The following is a 22850-nucleotide window of genomic DNA, read 5'->3' as shown; positions in this document are numbered from 1 at the left end:
TGGAGTGGACAGTGAGTACATAAAAGCAGTTTCACACCACGTGTGAAACATTAAGCATCCATAAGGGACTCAGGCCCCCCACCTCAGCATCAGGTATAAGCCGGGGGCATACAAGTAGAGAGGAGACATATTATAATTCCCTGAATTGTCTCTTTTGTAAAGCGCTGAATACACACTAAATAAAGATTATACATACATCCCTTAGAGCAGGGCTGGCCAACTCCAGTCCACAACGGCCACCAACAGGTCAGGTTTTAAGGATATCCTTGCTTCAGCTCAGGTGGCTCTATCACTGAATCACCTTTGCTGAAGCAGGGATATCCTTAAAACCTGACCTGTTGGTGTCCATTGAGGACTGGAGTTGGCCAGCCCTGCCTTAGAGGATTTGGATTTAAAAATAATGTACAGTATGGGATGATCTGGCTGTGAGAAGTGGTGTCCCACTAGAGAGCAGTATCTTCCTGTGTTATTGTGTGTCAGTGCAGTATCTTCCTGTGTTATTGTGTGTCAGTGCAGTATCTTCCTGTGTTATTGTGTGTCAGTGCAGTATGTTCCTGTGTTATTGTGTGTCAGTGCAGTATCTTCCTGTGTTATTGTGTGTCTGTGCAGTATCTTCCTGTGTTATTGTGTGTCAGTGCAGTATGTTCCTGTGTTATTGTGTGTCAGTGCAGTATCTTCCTGTGTTATTGTGTGTCAGTGCAGTATCTTCCTGTGTTATTGTGTGTCTGTGCAGTATCTTCCTGTGTTATTGTGTGTCAGTGCAGTATCTTCCTGTGTTATTGTGTGTCAGTGCAGTATCTTCCTGTGTTATTGTGTGTCTGTGCAGTATCTTCCTGTGTTATTGTGTGTCAGTGCAGTATCTTCCTGTGTTATTGTGTGTCAGTGCAGTATCTTCCTGTGTTATTGTGTGTCAGTGCAGTATCTTCCTGTGTTATTGTGTGTCAGTGCAGTATCTTCCTGTGTTATTGTGTGTCTGTGCAGTATCTTCCTGTGTTATTGTGTGTCAGTGCAGTATCTTCCTGTGTTATTGTGTGTCAGTGCAGTATCTTCCTGTGTTATTGTGTGTCTGTGCAGTATCTTCCTGTGTTATTGTGTGTCAGTGCAGTATCTTCCTGTGTTATTGTGTGTCAGTGCAGTATCTTCCTGTGTTATTGTGTGTCAGTGCAGTATCTTCCTGTGTTATTGTGTGTCAGTGCAGTATCTTCCTGTGTTATTGTGTGTCAGTGCAGTATCTTCCTGTGTTATTGTGTGTCAGTGCAGTATCTTCCAGTGTTATTGTGTGTCAGTGCAGTATCTTCCTGTGTTATTTTGTGTCAGTGCAGTATGTTCCTGTGTTATTGTGTGTCAGTGCAGTATCTTCCTGTGTTATTGTGTGTCAGTGCAGTATCTTCCTGTGTTATTGTGTGTCAGTGCAGTATCTTCCTGTGTTATTGTGTGTCAGTGCAGTAAATTCCTTCTTCACGCTGTGTTATTGTGTATCAGTGCAGTATCTTCCTTCACGGTGTGTTATTGTGTGTCAGTGTAGTATCTTCCTTCTTCACGGTGTGTTATTGTGTGTCAGTGCAGTATATTCCTTCTTCACGGTGTGTTATTGTGTGTCAATATAGTATCTTCCTTCTTCACGGTGTGTTATTGTGTGTCAGTGCAGTATCTTCCTTCTTCACGGTGTGTTATTGTGTGTCAGTGCAGTATCTTCCTTCTTCACGCTGTGTTATTGTGTGTCAGTGTAGTATCTTCCTTCTTCACGCTGTGTTATTGTGTGTCAGTGTAGTATCTTCCTTTTCACGGTGTGTTATTGTGTGTCAGTGTAGTATCTTCCTACTTCACGGTGTGTTATTGTGTCAGTGCAGTATATTCCTTCTTCACGGTGTGTTATTGTGTGTCAGTGCAGTATCTTCCTTCTTCACGCTGTGTTATTGTGTGTCAGTGCAGTATCTTCCTTCTTCACGTTGTGTTATTTTGTGTCAGTGTAGTATCTTCCTTCTTCACGTTGTGATATTTTGTGTCAGTGGAGTATCTTCCTTCTTCACGCTGTGTTATTGTGTGTCAGTGTAGTATCTTCCTTCTTCACGGTGTGTTATTGTGTGTCAGTGCAGTATCTTCCTTCTTCACGCTGTGTTATTGTGTGTCAGTGCAGTGTCTTCCTTCTTCACGGTGTGTTATTGTGTGTCAGTGTAGTATCTTCCTTCTTCACAGTGTGTTATTGTGTGTCAGTGCAGTATCTTCCTTCCTCACGGTGTGTTATTGTGTGTCAGTGTAGTATCTTCCTTCTTCACGCTGTGTTATTGTGTGTCAGTGCAGTATCTTCCTTCTTCACGGTGTGTTATTGTGTGTCAGTGCAGTATCTTCCTTCTTCACGGTGTGTTATTGTGTGTCAGTGCAGTATCTTCCTTCTTCACGCTGTGTTATTGTGTGTCAGTGCAGTATCTTCCTTCTTCACGGTGTGTTATTGTGTGTCAGTGCAGTATCTTCCTTCCTCACGGAGTGTTATTGTGTGTCTGTGCAGTATCTTCCTTCTTCACGGTGTGTTATTGTGTGTCAGTGCAGTATCTTCCTTCTTCACGCTGTGTTATTGTGTGTCAGTGTAGTATCTTCCTTCTTCACGGTGTGTTATTGTGTGTCAGTGCAGTATCTTCCTTCCTCACGGTGTGTTATTGTGTGTCAGTGCAGTATCTTCCTTCCTCACGGTGTGTTATTGTGTGTCAGTGCAGTATCTTCCTTCCTCACGGTGTGTTATTGTGTGTCAGTGCAGTATCTTCCTTCCTCACGGATTGTTATTGTGTGTCAGTGCAGTATTATCTGGTTTCACCGATGTAACATCCCAGGTCACATTTGCTGCATTTAATTTTTCATACAACATTCCCAGTTGTGCAGAAGCCCGATCCTATTATATTTAATGTTCTATTTACTGTATGTGACTGACTGTGAGTTATTTGCATATATGTTTGCAATGTTTCCAGCACGAGATGGTCTTGTACCATTCTCCGCGTCCTTGAACTCATCGGGACAATTTCTGTTAACTAATTTCAAGGTTTGCCAGTGGTTTGAATGCAAACATTGGAGGTTCACGGAAGATTTCCTTTTTGTAGTAATTACATTTGATTGGAAATCTGTGCACAATAGGAAGTGGAGGGAGCAAAAGAGACACCGACATTTCTTAAGCCTTAGAATAATAATTAAAATAATAAAAATAAAAATAATAGTATTAATAACTTTATTTCACATAGCGTTTTTCTCCCAATAGGACACAAAGCGCGTCACAATTACAGTATAGCGCACGGTACGTACTGTAGGAAAGTGTAGCACGTAAGAAAGGTACGGACACAGTCCCTACCCCATAGAGCTTACAATCTATGATACTGTAGTACTATGGTATGGTAGCATTAGCGAGTAGTATGCTATCCCCATTTATCCTAAGTTGATTGATATTACTCTAGCCAGGAATCCTTTGGAAGTTACAGTAGAACGGGTGTCATTTAAGAAACGAGTGATTTGGAGAATGTGCCCGAGACGCAAATCAATCTGTTTCACATCCGGTAAAGGCCGGTTAATCCAGGTGGCATATCTACCAGCAGAAAAAATGTAGGTGAAATGTTACCTCTGGTGACTAAGGTTTTGCAGCTCTGCTGTATACGCCGGCACAGTGCTGACTGCAAGATCGTGACCCATCATGCTTTGCGAGAGCGTTGGTCTTGGTGGTGGCTGAAAGTCTAGTCAGCATTGCGCCACTCACTCAAGAAGCTGGGCGTAAGGGATAAGGGGGCAATACATACATGGGCAAGCTACCCAGCTATCTGAACAAGCTCCTCACCCCTACCACATGCAGCACTTATCACCTGAGGTCTGACTCCAGAAGACTGTTCATGGTCCCATGGCTCAACAAAGTATCCGGCCGTTCCTCCTTCTCTTACCGTGCACTCCAAAACTGGAACAACCTACCGGAGACTCTCACAGCCACCACCAGTTTAAGTTCTTTCAAATCTAAGGCTGTCTCACATTTTAATCTGGTCTGTAACTGTTACATACGCTCATAATATATATTCTCTCTAACTGTGCATGCAATGTCTTGTATATAATGTATACCATGTTCATTTATGTAACTGTATTTGTAACCATGTATTATTTGTCATAACTCTGTGCCCAGGACATACTTGAAAACGAGAGGTAACTCTCAATGTATTACTTCCTGGTAAAATATTTTATAAATAAATAAATGCTGATCAATGGAGCTGCACTGTAGTAGGGGGGGATGGCGGAGTGTATGTGTGTCACACTGTGTGTGTGTGTTTGTCACTGTGTCTGTAACAGTATATGTGTTTCAGGGTGTGTCTATCTGTCTGTGTTTATGTTTTAGTATGTGTCAGAGATACACACGGTCTCGCCCATGTGAAACTCCCTCCCCCTGCTCAACAAATGCCCCCCAGCTCAAGCCACCCCCCACCAAGTGCTTCTCCCCCCCACCCCCCCATTGAGCAACAAACCCCTCAAATGCCTTCCCCACCACTCAACAAACCACCACCACTCCAATGCCCCCCTCAACACCCCCCACCCCCAAATGTTCCTCCCCCTCCGCTCAACAAACAAGCTCCTAAAAATTCTGTCTGGCTCCTAAGTTTTATATATTTGTGTCCACCCCGGGTTCTAGCTTCTTTGGGCTTTTTCCTCTTCCAAATACATGTTTAGATTTGTGGCTGGAGGACCATCACATCCCTGTTAGAGATTAGAATGATGTTTGGAAAAGGTACTTACAACAAGTATGGAAGAGTATCATCTTTACTGTCTATATTCCACCTGTCCATCAGATACAACATTTCAACCACATCTGGAGATCTTATTTTTGAGAGCCCTTAATAACAGCGAATAATTAGCTGGATAGAGGGAGTGATAGGAGTTTGTGAGAAAGATACCTAAATATTTAATTGCCTCTTTTTTTCCATTTGAAATCAAAGTTTAATGAGATTAGCTTTGTCATTTAGTTGGGGGAGATTAATAATTAATGCTTCAAATTTGTTATTGTTGATCTTATAACCTGACAAATTTGTTAAATAAATCCAATTTACTGAAGAGGCTGGGAAGAGATCTCCGTGGACTTGACAGAGAGAGCAAGATGTAATCTGCCAAACGGGATCATTTATACACATAACGGCCCACCTTGTCTCCCTTTATATTAGAGTTAGTCCTAAATTAACACGCGGGTTCTAACAGAACACAGAGGTGCCAAAAAGGAGAGGGGAAAGAAGGCAGCCCGGTGGGCACCATTTTTAATGTAATATTGGATTTGACAGGGAACCCAAGCAAAACAACTTTGCCGATGGCCTTAAATATGGGGTGGATAATTGCATTTTGGACAAATGACTGAAGCCCGCAGTCAGTCCAGTGCAGCTGATCAAACGTCTTTTCGGCATCCAAATCCAATAACATTGAAGGGGAATGGGAATTCTTGGCGTAATGTATCAAATCAATGGCACGCCTGGTATTGCCTGCGGCTTATCTTCCCTGTACAAATCTCACTTGGGGCTAGTCACAGATCCGGTAAATCTGGGCTCATCACATGACGCTACCTAAAACCGGCACAGATATTATGTTTCCTGAGGTTAAAGCTAATTATATGCAAAATCGGCATCCGTTCTACATCTCATTAGCATCTCATTAGCATCTCATTCGCATCTCATTCGCATAAATAAGTATGTTTTCTGATAACGCAGAATATAACAGAGTTTTCATAGGCTTCCATGGCTGTGATAATGCGGAAGGTTACAGAATATCCCACCATGATGCACCAGCCGGAGCAATCAGCCTGGCTACATCTGTAAGTTTAATATCACGTTATTGTTTGAAGAACAAATTTGAAGAGAAATAAACAAATCAACAAGTTATTGTATCTACATATATTTAAATTGGACAAAAAAAAAAGCCAACAACCTTACAATCGAAATAATCACAAAACGTGCTCCAATACATAGAAAAGTCCACAAACAGCGCATAGAATAAACAGATATATACGAAAAAGTAGATCTCTACAATATAAAAAGATATAGCAGGCTGACGCCTAGGCAAAAAGACACGACGTTTCGGGCAAAACAGCAGCACTTCATCAAGTCACCATGAGATCAAAGTCCAATCTTGGATCCAAGGTTCCATTTTCCATAAAACGTGTTGACATACTGTTGTTTGGTTGGCCATAGAGGATACCTTGGTCCCCACAAATCAAATTCTTTATTAATATACTATAATTATCACATTCCCTGACACAATTTACCCATGAACTAACAGCATTGAATTTTACTTGAATTTACTAAAAACATTACTAAAGGGGTCATTCCTGCTTTTAAAAAATATATATTTTAGATTTTTTTTTTTTATATATACAGGATTGAAGCAGTGGATCTCTGCAGCGGAACCCCGTTAATTTCAGCTCTGGGGACCGGCTTCTTCCAGAGATACTTACCTCCGTAAGGGGTGCCGGTATCTCTGCAGTTTTATGCAGTTTAAGACTCCCGCGTCACACGTCAAGCTGTACCTGATGACATTACAGCTTCCTATTGGCCCGCAATCCATAATGTGAACCCTGGATGCGAGCTGGAGAGGTTAACGGCACCCCCAATGGAGCAAATTATCTCCGGTAGTACAGGGTCCCCGGAGATTAAATTATTGGGGTTCAGCTCACTGCTTCAATCCAATGTAAAAAAAATAAATAAAAAGGTCTTAGATTGCCACTTTAAAACAGCAATCTGTGCTACTCCTTCATAAACAATCTATTAATTTTTTTTTAACCTTATTTGAAAAAAGGTGTCCCCAGAGCTAAACCGCAGAATTCCAACCTGTGGGGAGATATTTCATTTTGAAATTCCCTTGCAGGAGATCTTATCCAGGAGAAACAACATGGCCGCTGGGGTCAGCCTCACTGTGGCGACCAATAGAAAACTCTCATCATGAGATAGCATTGCAGCTTCTAACTGGGTGACCCCGCAGCCATCTTTGTTTTTCCATGTAATGACTGTCAAAAGAAAAGAAAAAATGAAAATATATTGGCGACCAGGAGGTCACCGGAGGTTTCATACGAAGGAAACAAATACTTGATTTGGGGTGATTTCTTCCTTAAATGAGTAGAAAAGTGGCACCCAAGATGCTTACTGCGGGTGGAGGTGCGGGTATCCTTCCCTCCTGGGGAAACAGAATGGATGTTTAAATGTTAAATATCCCACGTGATCGGGGCCAATGGAAAGCTGTGACCCGCACCAGAGGGTAATTGGAGCTGAAATTAACACGGTGAAGCAGAGGGGGAATGGCTGTTTTAATCAGAAATAAATCTTTTGGTATAGAATTATATTACAGATAATAATATATACTAATATATAACAGGTGAACAGTAGAAGCATACAGGCCATTTAAAACACAAGGGGGTGTTGTATCAAGGCAATTTTGAAACAAAACTCAAGAAAATAAAGGTATTTTCAACTTGTACCTTTTTTTGTCGAAATTATCAAGGTACCTTACCTCCAAGTGTGCACAAATTTGCCATTTGGGGAGTGTCAATAGCAGCAGTTACACAGGACACATAACAAATTGATGTGTTAAGTTCTGCATCTTATGTTGGACTATTTTCCTTACCTTGGCATCACAAACTCCATTAGATCGGGAGCTGTGTAAGCTGCGCTAGCTACATGCATCCCATGATAGAAACTTCACTAACCACTACTTCTCTGACTCAGTAAATGGTGCGAGGTAGCAAAAACGTGTAGCTTAGGCCCCTATTAAATATATAGTGATGCCGACTATCCCTTCGCCACGAGGATTCCAGCTCCGGTTATTGGACGTGAAACTTTAAGTGAATGTTGCAGGTTGTGTAGTCACAACAAGCCACGGAAATCTGCAGCCCAGACACTTAAGAATGTACAAGTGCGACTAAAGCCCTCTTTATAAAGCGCACGTGTTTTTGTGAAAATCCAAGAGGATTAGCATTAGAAAACAGTATACTTAGAAATATTGGCGTTGCCAGACAGGCCCCGTTATTAAAAACACTGCCCGATAACTGAAGAAATAAAGCAGGGCTTATGTTGGCACTGTTCATACTTGGCAGGCTAATAGCCAAATATTTTAATACCAAGCGCCACTAGCTTATACAGTAAATAAGCTTTAGGGAGGGGACATGTTTAACGTACTTTAACAATGCTTGTTGACTTACAAGATTCTTGCAATTGTATTACTGGGGGCAGGTAATGTGTGTCTTTCCCCATCCTTAGACCGCGTCCAGAGTCCGCGTGACGTTGCGTGCGGCGCAAACAAAAGGCCGTACCTCAATGATGAAGGCCATAGAGCCTGCGACTGCGCGACTGCCCGCACAATTCCCGGACAGACAAAATTATTTGATTTTGTTGCACGACGGGCGGATCACGTGAGCGGTTCAGCCAATGAGGGCGAACCGTTCATGTGACGTCACAGGCATGCCTCCGACAGGCATCCCAGTCGCGTCTCCCCCTCCCCATCCCATAGGCCACAGATCGCCTCTGAGGCAATACCATGTACCAGTGCCTCACATGATCTATCTCCCAATACGATTGGTTGGAGTACAATGTGATGGCAGCCATTTTTTTTGGTGACGTCATCTTAAAAGGAGGGACGCATATCATTCCTGATTTTCATTTCGTGAAACAATAATAACATAAAAACATTAAACATTCCTATCAGACGGTAACAGAGAATAGTGCGGGTTGATATAGTTCGAGACAATATACTACAATGCAATGCAACAATATCATACGCTGCACTTCCCATAAGTAGACAAGAAAAAATAAAGAGAGGAGGGACCAACCGAGCTCCGAGGCATATACTTATTCTGTACCAAATTTAGATTTCTACCTTATGATGCATAGATAATATTGATAATATAATATAGTGTGATGGGGGAGGTACCGTTAGTGAGATATTTTAGCTCAGACTTTTTTCGTCATTACTCATCCCTCGTTAAACAACAATCATTACTCGTTTATCCTCAATCATTAATCATTTATCATTCATCATTCATCGTTCATCGTTAATCCAGGGTTCCCATGTTTTATCAAATCTGTCAGTGGAATGTTTGAGAAATGCCGACAACCTCTCCATCAACATTATATCGCCAATCCTTCTTTCCAGTAACTTTAAATGCCATGGCTAATCACTTTGACCGCTAGTCTGGCAGCTGTCAAAATATGATAGATTAGGTGTCTCATTGTGTGATTAACCTCCTCTATTGGTTTCGCTAGTAAGTAGGTCATTGGGTCTAGAGGAATTTCGAGACCAGTTGTGGAGTCAATCATTTCTTGGTTATAAATCTTACATTTTTGTCTGATTGGGCAGTTCCACCAAATGTGGACCATATCTCCAACAAGTCCACCCCCCCTCCAGCACAGATCAGAGGACGCAGGGTACATCTGGCTGAGCCTCTTTGGGGTAAGGTACCACTGTTAAATAATTTTGTAAATGTTCTCTTTAGTTACAGTACATATGGATGTTCTAGACGCGTTCTCCCAGATATCGCTCCAATCCTCCCTATCAATTTCCAAACCCAGGTCGTTGTCCCATTTGTTCATGTACCCATGATCTGGAGTGTTTTCTGCTTCTTCAATCCCTGCATATATTTTTATTATTAGACCCTTCTGATAGGTGCCTTTTTTGAATAGGGACTCAAAATTGGACAATTTGGAGGAGTCGAGTTTTCTTGAGAGTTCGTGCAGAAACGGTCTAATTTGAAGGTATTTGAATGGAGACATAGCTGACGAGTTATGTTTAGTAGTGAGTTCCTGGTAGCGCGTAGTTTGCCCTTGTGGAAGAAGTCTCCTATCTTCGTTAGGTTATTGTTTTTAAATGTATTTAAACTGTTTGTGTCGCATCTTGGTGGGAAATCTGGGTTATCAAAAATAGGGGTGAGCTGGGATATGCCCGATGAGAGATTAACATTACCATAAATGTTTTGTCAATTGGATGTAGCATTGGGCTCCCCTGTCTTTTGTTGCATGATCAAATGGCAACACAGGGTGATGCCTGTTACACACTAATCATACAAGTAGCCCTTTAGGGGCGGTGTTATACAGTCAATTAGGGAGCATGGTACGTGGACCACTGGTAATTGTCTACCTGCAAGCCGCTATTGTATATTACTTCTTCAGGAATTCCACAATCATTTATTCTTTTTATATTTTTGCTAACTACTTTTAATTGAACTTTTCGTTTCTTACAGATTATGAAGAGAACATTGCACCTATGATTGCCACAGTGGACCACATGCTGTTATGGATGTCCCAGTTTCCTGCATCCATTAGGAATTTTTTGGGGTAGCATCTGATCGGTCACAGAATGGCTTAGCATCCCATCTGGAAATCTGTGTGTGCGAGAACATTAGACATTCTGGATTGCTTAACTTCTTGCACGTAGCTCACCATGGGAGGATGCTTCTCCAAACCTAAGCCAGGTGACTTCCTTTAACATGCTACACCAAGTTCCACATCACACTGCCTTGCAGAATGAGCTAGGTCAGGCGACCTTACAAACTCAATGGGGCAACTGCTGGAAAGAATGTTAATTCTCCACTCTTGCAGGGAGGATTAAAGAGCGCTCCAGGATACAATTAATCCTAGGAAAATGACACTTCCCTTTCTTTCACATACAGTACATTCAGTTGGAATACACACAGTGAAATCTTTGCTATAATGAACTTGGACTAATGCTGCCTGTACTATGCAAGAGTAAGTCCAAAACAGAATTTCACATCCTTTCACTCTCAAGTACTATTAGCAGCAGGGGGTAGTTTGATGCGTGCAAAGTTTTGGCAGTTGAAGGTAAAATAATGTACTAGCAGAGGATATAATTAATAATAATAACTTTATTTCACATACTGTAGTGCCGACGAGTATTCCAAAACAAATCTGGGGCAATCACCAACAAGACCCAGGTACATGCTGGGGACATGCTAGGTCATTTCATTTGGGTCATTTCAGTGACATTTCTGCAGACAGACTAATGGCCCGTCGGATTAACCACGGGGGTCCCTGGCAGTCCCATTCAAACTGAATGGGACTGCCAGGGACCCCTGCTGTGTTAATCCGTTGGGCCATTAGTCTCTGCAGAAATGTCACTGAAATGTTTGTAGCATGTACCCAGCATGTACCTGGGTCTTGTTGGTGATTGCCCCAGATTTTCCAAGGCAAGTTTAAGGCAAGTTTAAGAATACTCGTCGGTGCACCTGTAGCACTTTTCTCCCAATGGGACGCAAAGCACATCACAACGCCAGTATAGTGCGCGGTACGCAGCACATAGGAATGTTACAGACAGTCCCTGCCCAGAGGAGCTTACAATCTATGTTTTTGCTGCCTGAGGCACAAGGAGATAAAGTGACTTACCAAGGTCACAAGGAGCCGACAGCGAAAATTGAACCAGGTTCAGAAGAAAAAAAATGATGTCCTGGGCTTCCAAGATAGCCAAGTCAGACTCCGTCAGACATCAATTGGTAGAGACAAATAAATATTGCACTGGAGTCGGTGGATAGAGATCCGTCTCTGACGGAGGGCTTCCGGGTATAAATCACTCTCAGTGTCATTGTGTACAGTCAGTGTCTTTACTCACTGAGTCACTCATCCCTTCTCCTAATCAGTGGCGGATTTCCCATTAGGCTGTGTAGGCTGTAGTCTAGAGTGGCAATATTTTGGGGATTTAAGTGGTCTTCCTTTGGTCCGTGGTACACACAGCAATATAGATACACCTAGAAGTATCTGGGGTGTCCTCAGAGCTTAAAATAAAGCAATTTAGCTTTAGAAAAAAAACAGAATGAGCACTTGGGATTGCTTGTCTAACAATTGAACTGGCTTCCTCAAAAAAATCTAACCATGCAAAATGCAAAGATTTTAACTGCTTTTTTTAAAATTGATAATTAACTCCCAATTGTATTTCATAGGGGCCACAGAATGGGGTGGTGTGTGTCAGTCAAGTGCTTTTTTTTTTACCATTAGCTCACCATGTTATAGAGCCAATAAACTTAAAGGGATGGGGGAGAGTGGCTCTGCCTGTGCAAACTCTTGTTAAACACACAGTGACATCAGACAAAAGTGGAAACCAAACCCGTCCCAAGTCTCAGCTCACCAAACTGTTAATTACCCAGCTGTAACCCCCATAGTCATGCCACTGCCATCAATACACTTTGACTTTAGGAGGGATGTTCCCTTCATATTTCAGACCCTTCTTTATTTAATTATAAAAATGGTGTCAGTCATGGAAAAATGAACCAGAAAAGAACTGTAAGAAGCAGCAGCTGCATCTGGTTAAACCCAGAGCTCCAACTAAAGGTTATTGTACAAATCCCCTGTCTGATCAACAGGGCATGTGAACTAATATGCAGTGACTGTAAAATACTGTATATAAAGACAGAGGCGCAGCATTAGTGATTTATTTTAGTAGGATTGCAGAAATACTGTGCGGTTATGTGGTGGCCCTGTGTATGTCTCCCTGTTCAACATGATAGATAAAGTTTGTTATAATTCCTTACAGTTTTGTTGTGTCTAATTGCTCCCTGATTCCCACTCTGTGTACCACCCACTAGACGAGTTACACCCCAAGTTACAGGTCTCAGGCCCCCACCTCAGTGACAGGTTCTATAGTCTGAGGTAAAGTAAAGGGGGGTTACATGATATGTAGAGTTGTACAGTAGAGTACAGAAGGTACATAGATCCCAATATGGTGGTATTGCACATATCGGGATCTGTGTGCCCTCAGTGCTCTCTTGTACAACTCTACATACCCTTGGATATTTCCCAGGTAGCACCCCCTAATCGACCCAACCAACTTTGGGAGTTCGAAGCAAGGTTATCTTCCCTTGACCCATTTAGGAGTCATATGACCCACAGAATATAATGTTGTAAAACTACTGTAAATAGCAATATAGATTCTGATTGTTGTTACAGTTGATGTGAAAGTTGAAGTGGCTCTGCCCGAGAAAGAAAGGGACAAAGAAGAGATGTCCCCTAATGGCACCGCCAGTCCTCTCGCGTACAAAGCCAATGGGACGTCTCGACACTATCACCACGAGGACCGACCCATCACTCTCAACCCCTACACAAACTTCAAGGATGTGGTGGAAGCCTCAGTTTGCCACGTGAAGGATCTGGAGAATGGACAGTATGTGCTCATATACTCGCAATCACTAACATATTGGTGGGGATATTGTTTGCCTTCTTCGTTCGACTGCGTTTTATTTATTTTTTCCCTCTGACAATTCTTTCTTCGGTTGCCATTGCTGTCCCCCTTGCCCCACCCCATTTGGCCATCCAAGGCTGGGGGTATATAGCCCCGACAGAATGCTGCCAGAGTGCTATATCAGAGAGAGAGAAAAGCAGAAAAGCGCACACCTCATAGCGCAGTATCTTCCAGTTGGAGATAGCAGCTCCCTCAAGATTGGACTTTTAAATCACTCTGGTTTTTATTCATTCATATTTATATGTGTATTTAATGTGGAATTGATTTTGTTTGTACGTGGTTTTTTAAGGCTGTACTCACCACATAAGATATTGAGTGCCCCCAGATGACTATTGTTTTCTATTTTTTTTATAGAGAACCTAATATCAATATTACATTAATTGTAATTATACTATTATAAACTATTTATCAGCTAATTAAAATATTTATTTAGAGTGCTATATCAGTAAGGGTGACCTTGCCCTTACTCTGAGATTTAAACCACCAAGGAACGGAATCAGTGAGATATGAGGATCGTGAACCAAAAAAATTGTATTTGTAAAAACAAAAAACCTTGCTTTTTATCAGTGCGACAGCTTGAAGTCTATGAGACCACTGATGCAGTGAGACTGACCCCAAATTAGTGAACCTCAATAAATAATAATAGCATGTTCTTGTATAGCGCTGCTAGTTTTACGTAGTGCTTTACAGAGACAGGTCCCTGCCCCGTGGAGCTTACAATTTATGTATTTGGTGCCTGAGGGACAGGGAGATAAGGTGACTTGCCCAAGGTCACAAGGAGCTGACACTTGGAATTGAACCAGGTTCCCCTGCTTCACACTCAGCACCAGTCAGTGTCTTTACTCACTGAGCCACTCCTTCTCAATGAGAATTGACAGGACGACTTGTCTCCCATTGCATTACGGACCATATTAACTTAGCTGCGTTATTTCATATAAGTCTCACTCTGGCGCTGCTTAGTAAATATGGTCCCTTACAGTCCATTCAAGTGATTTGGCTGGAAAGTGTCTTGTGCCATGGCTTAGTGTTTATTGGATACTTTGCAAAAAAATGGCCCTTCTATTGAAAAAGACACTACAATGAATGATGTTGAAAGCACATTTACATTATACATGTACATCCAAACCACACAGAGGACATGTAGATTGTTAAAATCCTTGGTACATCCAGGAGGATACGTTACCAGGTGCACTGGGCAGTTTCATTCAACAAGCATTCATATTCAACAGTGGTTTGTGAAGGTGAGATTCAATATCAACACCTTCCAACTTTGTCAGCTATGTTGTCAGGTATGAATGACATTCAGTCGGCGGGAGCGACATCTTGGCCTATGAGTGGGTTCTGCTGGCCAAATCCCCAGTAATTTACATTTGCTCAGTCAATAAGGATGTCCCTTGCTCTACATAGCTTACAGTCTCAGAGATAGGGGCCATTGAAAAATAAGCTAAAAGTAGGAGAATGAGGTCACTGTGCTTCCAAAAACGACTTGCCGTGAAGCTTTCAGATGGGACGTTCTTTTCTTTGAAACAGGCTGTAGGCAAAGGCAGGAGGAAGAGGATTGTGGATATTGGGAGGAAGCTGAATACGCTGCCTAGAAGTAGTGAGTTTTGAGTAGAAATGTACAAAGGTTCCAAATCCCCTTCCCGGATTTCCTCTGGCTTTTCACACAAATTTTGACCCGCCCGTTGATATCCGAATTCGGATTTCGGCCACTTTAGCCAGCGTTGATTCTTTAAAATCCAACATGGCGCTCTGATTTTCCGATTTGTAAAAAATGTAAAAATCGGATTTGATGGAAATCAGGCCCACGGAACACGATTATATGAAATCCGACGTTGGATTTAACATATTAAATGGATTCCGTTGGTCAGACGCGGACGTTCAGTAATAGAAGAAAAATGGCGGATTTGTCTTTTCTGAGACTGTCCACGGAAATTCGTGGCTGAAAGTAACCGGCCAATCTGTGGCGGATTCAAATTTGAAGAACAAAATCTCTCTAGTTTTGAGGTCCATTTGAAATGTGTGAAGATAGAGTTGGCTGGAAGGGAAATCTGTGCTTATAAATTTTTTTTTCTTCTGTGTTCTGTGGAATTGTCCCCTTTAAAGCAGCAACACGTGAAAAATCCTATGTTTTTTTTATTAAATAAATCTGCTCTGTAGTATTAGATAATAATGTCTGCATATTTTTTTGAAGTGAAACTTCCTTAGTGGCGCCTCATTCGTGATGGGGCAAAAAAGAATTGTGGAGACAGAAATGAAACGGATGTGACGTCAGTGCTGGCAGTTGAGGCTGGGCTGTGTTCTGGCTCAGCCCGACCCCAACACTGACATCACACCCGCTCCACAAATCAGATGCGGCGGCGGCGGCGATAGCCGCCGGCGCTGCTCCTAATCGCCCCCCCCGCCCCCCTGAGTCCCACCCCCCTCCACACATTGTGACATATGCGGCGGCGATAGCCGCCGCTCCTAACGGCCGCTGCCATGCCGCGCATGCGCAGTTGTGACGGCGCCGCTGATTCCCCGCCCGTTCCCCGCCCATTGATATGCTGCGCATGCCCGGTAGTCATGGCGATGCTCGAGACGCCATGACTCTCCTCACAGGGACACTGAAGCCCACACTGCTCCCCGGGGCTCTATGCAGGCACCGATCTCCTGCGGCCTCTCCTCCCGGTGCATGCCCCGGCCGAGGCATAGAACTGCTCCTGGTCCGGTAAAGGGGGGGGGGGAGGGGGGTGATGAGTGCGCTGCGTCCCCCACGTCCCCCACAGCACCATCAGAAGCCTCCGAGTCGGCTCCAGCTGACGATGACGCGCTTCTTCCTCTCCCCCCGCCGACACTGCCTCCATCTCCTCTGTGCCGCGATCTGGTAGGAATGGGGGGGGTGGGGGGCGGACTGCTGAAAGGGTCTGGGTGCAGGGAAAGGATAAGTGTGCTGGGGAGAGTCAGGAGAGAGGGGGGCAGGACACACACACACACATACATACACACTGACACATACACACATACTGACTCACATACACACACTGACTCACATACACACACACACACACACATACACACTGACTGACACACACACACACACACTGACACACACCCCCACACACTGACTGACCCCCCCCACACACACTGACTGACCCCACCCACCCCCCCCACACACTGACTGACCCACCCACCCCCCACACACACACTGACTGACCCACCCCCCCCCCCCACACACACTGACTGGCCCACCCACCCCCCCACACACACACACTGACTGACCCACCCACCCCCCCCCACACACTGACTGACCCCCCCACACACACTGACTGACCCCCCCACACACTGACTGACCCCCCCCCACACACTGACTGACCCACCCACACCCTCCCACACACTGACTGACCCACCCACCCCCCCCCCACACACTGACTGAAACCACCCACCCCCCCCACACACTGACTGACCCCCCCCACACACACTGACTGACCCACCCCCCCACACACACTGACTGACCCACACCCCCCCACACACTGACTGACCCCCCCACAACTCCCCCCACACACTGACTGACCCACCCACCCCCACACACTGACTGACCCACCCACCCCCACACACTGACTGACCCACCCACACACCCCCCCCACACACTGACTGACCCACCCACACCCCCCCCCACACTGACTGACCCACACCCCCCACTGACTGACTGACCTCCCCGCACACTGTCTGACTGACCCCCGCACACTGACTGACTGACCCACCCACCCACACCTCCCCGCACACTGACTGACTGACCCACCCACACCTCCCCGCACACTGACTGACTGACCCACCCACACCTCCCCGCACACTGACTGACTGACCCACCCACACCTCCCCGCACACTGACTGACTGACCCACCCACACCTCCCCGCACACTGACTGACTGACCCACCCACACCTCCCCGCACACTGACTGACTGACCCACCCACACCTCCCCGCACACTGACTGACTCACCCACACCTCCCCGCACACTGACTGACCCACCCACACCTCCCCGCACACTGACTGACTCACCCACACCTCCCCGCACACTGACTGACTGACCCACCCCTCCCCGCACACTGACTGACTCACCCACCCCTCCCCGCACACTGACTGACTTACCCACACACCCCCACACACTCTGACCCACCCCCGCACACTCTGACCCACCACACTGACTGACACACACACTGACTTACACACACACTGACTTACACATACACACTGACACAAATACACATACACACTGACTGACACACACACACACACACACACACACACTGACTGACTGACTGACTGACATACACACACACACACACACACACTGACTGACTGACTGACGTACACACACACACTGACTGACTGACTGACTGACTGACATACACACACACTGACACACATACACACAAGGAATTCACACTTAGTGCAAATAGCTAATACATGGGATGTGTGCCGAGCACGCGCATTCTAAGTCAAATTTATTTGCGTTTTGTAACTGAAATTGTATTTTGATTTTTAATTAAAACATCACCAACACAAATACAATTTCTGTGATAAAAGTCAAAGAAGTTTCACTTACTATGCGCGTGCACCGCACACACAGCTTTTTTTTTTAACTCCTAATGCCATTTTTTAAAATCCTTTGGTTGCTACAACAACCATTTAAAAAGTCATATCCACTTCCTCTTTTGAAACAGGCTTTGATACACACCTTTTTTTAGCTCTGCCCTTTGCCAACAAAGTATCACAAACAGATCTGTTGAGGTGTTCCAAACAGCAAACTGTATATTCCTCTGGAAGCTGTAACAATGTGTTACACTTTGTAATATCAGCTGCAGCATTTCACAGACTGCCGCACAGAGTCAGAAGGCGGCCATTTCGGTAGGCTCAATCCGGATTTTGACAGATTTATAACAGGCGCACCAAACAATTGCCAGCTGAGGTAACAATGTAGAATTATACATTGTCACACGTTTTGCATATACAAATAAGAAAAGAAAAAAAAGGGGGGAGAATGCAGTATTTGCTGCTTTAAATAAATCAACTGAAAATGTCACCGATATCTCCAACTTGCTCAGACCACAAGCAAAGAGATAACTAACCTTTTTTTTATTGAAGGGACAGAAACAAACAGACAAACTTTGGTCTCCTCTGCACTCGGATGAAATCCAAGTTATTTAGTTATCACTTGGGTTGCCTTGATCTCTAGTCTGCAAGCAGATAAAGAAATTATACAACTTGCTTTCTCCAAAGATGGTGGAGATTTCCATAGTCGCACGTCATTCGTTTGGGTGTTTGAAACATATAATAATAATCTTTGGCTTCTTCAAACATAGTTACGTAGTAGATGAGGTTGAAAAAAAAGACATACGTGCGTGAAGTTCAACCTATGCTAAATTTAAACAACAGATACTTTATCCCAAGGGTACGCAAACTGGGGAGTGAGATTTTCTGGGGGGGCGCAGCGGTCACACTGAAAGGGTCCTATGTTTTCTTTTCTCATTGTTTTGTTATTAAGGTACTTACAGACCTTTTTTAGGGTTGATCTTACTTTCTATTGCAGTCCTTTCTGCATTATACATTTTTGCTAATTTGATTGCCCTTTTACAACATTTGTGACATTCTTTATAATTCTGATAAGATGCCTCCGAGACGCTGGTGTCCGATGAGCCTCTCTCTCATGCCGTTGCACGCCAGAAGCTGGGCCCGGCACCCGCCAACGTCAGAGGCTCGGCATGGGACAGTGTTAGGCTGAGTCCCCAGTGCGTTCTGTGACGCGCGCGCTCGGCGGTGGGGGGGGGGGGGGGCGGCGCTTGCACAGCGCTAACCGCGATCTGCGGTCTCCAGGAGAGAGGGAAGCTTGCGACAAGAGGGGGCGTGGTCGGGGATTTGCGGGGGCGTGGCCATTACATCAGGCGGCTGGTTCGCCCTCATTGGGTGAACCGCCGGTGGGGGCGTGGCCACGCCTCCGTCGCAAGGTTTGAACTCAATTTGATTGAGTTGTAAAAAACCTTGCAGCACGGCGCGACTGCACCTTCAGCGTGACGGTGTCTACTGGGCGCAGCCCCATTGAGGGGCGGTGCTTACACGCACAGCGCACGCCGCGCCGTGCGCACAGGCAGTTACTGGGACCGCAGCCTTAGGGTCAGTGAGGGAGACCCACCGCTGGGGAGAGCCATGCCCTGCGGCAACGAGAAGACCGGCAGCCGAGCAAACAAGTTGTGCCCGGCCAGAGGTCAGGCCCAACTGCTTTGTCCGGCTAACGGCCGCCACAGCCACCGGGCCCGGGACACTGTCTCCCCCACTGTCGGCTGCCCTGTCCACACTGAATACAAACAACACTTGAAATCAAACAGCACTCAAGTCACACAGATCAGGACACGCAAGGTCAGGATTCGTTACAAGCCTCTGTTTTAATGAGGGATACGCACACCAACCACTGTGTCTGCAAAACGTCCCTGTAAAGCGCCATGTAAAACTAGCAGCGTTATACAAGAACAAACAAACAAACAAACGTGTGTGGTTTTTTTTTTAAATAAATCAGTTCTCTACTATGAAAAAATACATTTAGCATTTTTTTTTTTAAACATGTCTAAATTACATGTTTAATGTACTATAATGTAACAAGCATTTTTTGTTTCTATGGCAACTATTTACAAAGTCACATCCCCTTCCTCGTCTGAAACAGGCTCTGGCACACCCCTTTTTGTGCCCTGCCCTCTCTCTAGCAGTGCCCCAATTTTATCTAGTGATTGCCTGGTCACATGATCTTCCCCACAGAACTTTGCATCTTTGGTCCTCTTCTCCTGCACTGACAGCCATTTAGTGAACCCCAAAGCCAAATCTTCGCCGATCGATCGCCAACTTAACTACTTATTTATCATTGTGTGGATTGTATGTGGATTGTATTGATGCACATATTAAAGGGAACATTTTTTTTTTTTTAACAGCAGCTTGGACTGCAGCTTTAAGGCAAACTCGTGCAGGAAACAGCAATGTGTCAAAAAATAAACTTATTTTCACACTTTCTTTACATTGACCCATCACTACCTAAAGTCTCCTAACTAGTGCAAAACCAATGCAAAAGAATTGCACCAGATTAATTAAAGGGAACACTCACGTTGTTCTCAACGTGATTAATTTTGTTTTGATAAATGTATTGCTTTTTTTGCCCTGCTTCAGTTTTTTTTTTTAGCCGAGAGACTTTTGTTATTAGATCCCTGAGCATTTTGCAGACGGGACACTTTACTAGATAGCTCCGTAAATATTATTGTGTACAGTGCCTACAGAATATCCAGACACATTTATACATTTTAAACTAAGTTGTAAAAAGTGTGTATGCTCCCTTTAAATTATTTGTACTTTCCAAGTAAATATTTATACCACTATATTTTTTTGCTTCAACCCTGATTTAAAAAAAAAAAAAACCCATAAAATGATATGGAAATATATTACAACAAACGTCAATGTAACTTTGAGGGTCCATTCTGCATGGTACAAATTAGGAAATGCATTGTTATAGATCTACTTAGACCAGCATACGGGGCCATATTTCCTTGCAACCCATTTGAAGGTGTAGGTGTATAATGGTGCCGTTAAGGTAGGGGTGCTCGCCTCCTGTCCTTAGGCTCCAACAGGCCAAATTTTCAGGATATCCCTGCTTCTTCAGCACAGGCTGCTCAATCAGTCCCTGCTTCAGCACAGGTGGCTCAATCGGTCCCTGCTTCAGCACAGGTGGCTCAATCAGTCCCTGCTTCAGCACAAAACAACAAACAATTTAACCCACTACAAGGGCTAATCTACATACAAATTGGTGATCTAAACAAAAGTGATTATGTGTATACAATCCATAAGTGATTAATGTAAGCTGCCAAGGGGAACTACATAAACAGATGGTTCCAACCTGTAGACAAAATACAAATACAAAATAAGTGCCCCCCGCGCTATTAATGTCCAAGATACCGTAGTCCAAATTGATAGTCTCATTGGAGACTTCTCTGGATGGTAGATGGAATGTTGAGAGAAAGTTCCAGATCGATGGGGTGTCCTGAGGGGAATCTCCACGATGGTTCTGGAATGATAGAAAGAAAGGGACACACCAATTGCACAGTAGGTGACAGCACAGGTCCCTATCTAGAACTGAAAGAAGCCCTACTCACAAGATAATCTCTTGTTGGTACAGGGGAGAGAATCTGTACTTGTCCTATCTTCAACACGTTTTTCCACGGACCCCACGTGGTCTGACGCGATTTTTCTTCCCTTAGGACGGCAATTGCACTCGCAGATGGACCCGATACAGCACACCCATGCGTGAAGGGAAATAGGACACGGATAGTGTAGTACGTAATACACTTTAATAAAATACTTAAAACACAAACTACCCACACTTACATTGTATGAGGGATAGTGATGTGACACACGAATGCCGTCCGCAACCTGTTACCAGCCTGAACAGCCGACGGACAGGCTGACCGATTGCAGCACCCGCAACCGGCGAACCAATGACGTCAGTAATGCAGGGCGCACTCACGGCGTCAGGTGGCTATGGTGGTCGGACCGGATCAAAATACTAAGCTCCTCCTCCCTACGCGTTTCGTGACTCAACGTCACTTCCTCAGGACACCCCCATCGATCTGGAACTTTCTCTCAACATTCCATCTGCCATCCAGAGAAGTTTCCAATTTAAGACTATCAATTTGGACTACGGTATCTTGGACATTAATAGCGCCGGGGACACTTATTTTGTATTTGTATCCTGCTTCAGCACAGGTGGCTCAATCAGTCCCTGCTTCAGCACAGGTGGCTCAATCAGTCCCTGCTTCAGCACAGGTGGCTCAATCGGAGGCTCAGTCTTTGACTGAGCCTCCGATTGAGCCACCTGTGCTGAAACTGGGATATCCTGAAAACCTGACCCGTTGAGGGGGGTGGGAGGGGGGGGGCATGAGGATTGGAGTTGAGCCCCCCTGTCATAAAGTGCCTTATGACTTGGCACTGCGTACTAAATACGACCCATAATGTTACACTCAAGGCTTAGCAATACATTAGAAGCCCCCATACATCAGTGAGGCCGGCACTCCCCGGGTCCCATGGATAAGACGCGCGTTCTAACTGAATATTACAGCGTGTGAGATGGCACAGCGTGGCTATGCCAGTAACTTCCCTTCTCTTTACTCCTAGGATGCGAGAGGTGGACCTGGGGTGCGGGAAAGCGCTGCTAATAAAGCAGAATGGAGAATACTATGCAATGGGACACAAGTGCCCCCACTATGGGGCCCCGCTGGTAAAAGGTTTGGACCTTTATCTTTTATCCTTTATCATTGTTCAAACGAGCGAGCCGCTGCGTGGAAACGCATTTACAGAACATTGGCACAGTTCTAACTGCTCCGGCGGCCTCCTGTACATTTCTAGCTGCTCCGGTGGCCTCCTGTACATTTCTAGCTGCTCCGGCGGCCTCCTGTACATTTCTAGCTACTCCGGCGGCCTCCTGTACATTTCTAGCTGCTCCGGCGGCCTCCTGTACATTTCTAGCTGCTCCGGCGGCCTCCTGTACATTTCTAGCTGCTCCGGTGGCCTCCTGTACATTTCTAGCTACTCCGGCGGCCTCCTGTACAGTTCTA

At 44.8% G+C, this 22850-nt stretch overlaps 1 protein-coding gene across 3 annotated transcripts in view; it reads left to right on the top strand.

Annotated features, from left to right (window-relative positions):
• AIFM3 (AIF family member 3) overlaps positions 1–22850 on the top strand; it is a 74481-nt gene that overhangs the window by 10379 nt on the left and 41252 nt on the right. The window contains exons 2-5 of one of the 3 annotated variants that reach the window (XM_075568716.1): positions 9340–9432; positions 10220–10450; positions 12933–13146; positions 22411–22520. In XM_075568716.1, the coding sequence (XP_075424831.1) occupies positions 10420–10450; positions 12933–13146; positions 22411–22520 (355 nt within the window). In that variant the 5' untranslated portion in view covers positions 9340–9432; positions 10220–10419. The remainder of the gene's footprint in view (positions 1–9339; positions 9433–10219; positions 10451–12932; positions 13147–22410; positions 22521–22850) is intronic. The other 2 variants (XM_075568715.1, XM_075568717.1) reach the window with 2 other exon arrangements.

Source organism: Ascaphus truei, chromosome 13 (genome assembly GCF_040206685.1).
Source record: "Ascaphus truei isolate aAscTru1 chromosome 13, aAscTru1.hap1, whole genome shotgun sequence".
NCBI classification, from domain to species: domain Eukaryota; kingdom Metazoa; phylum Chordata; class Amphibia; order Anura; family Ascaphidae; genus Ascaphus; species Ascaphus truei.
The sequence above is the reverse complement of the archived record's forward strand: the minus strand, read 5'-3'. Positions and strand labels throughout refer to the sequence as shown.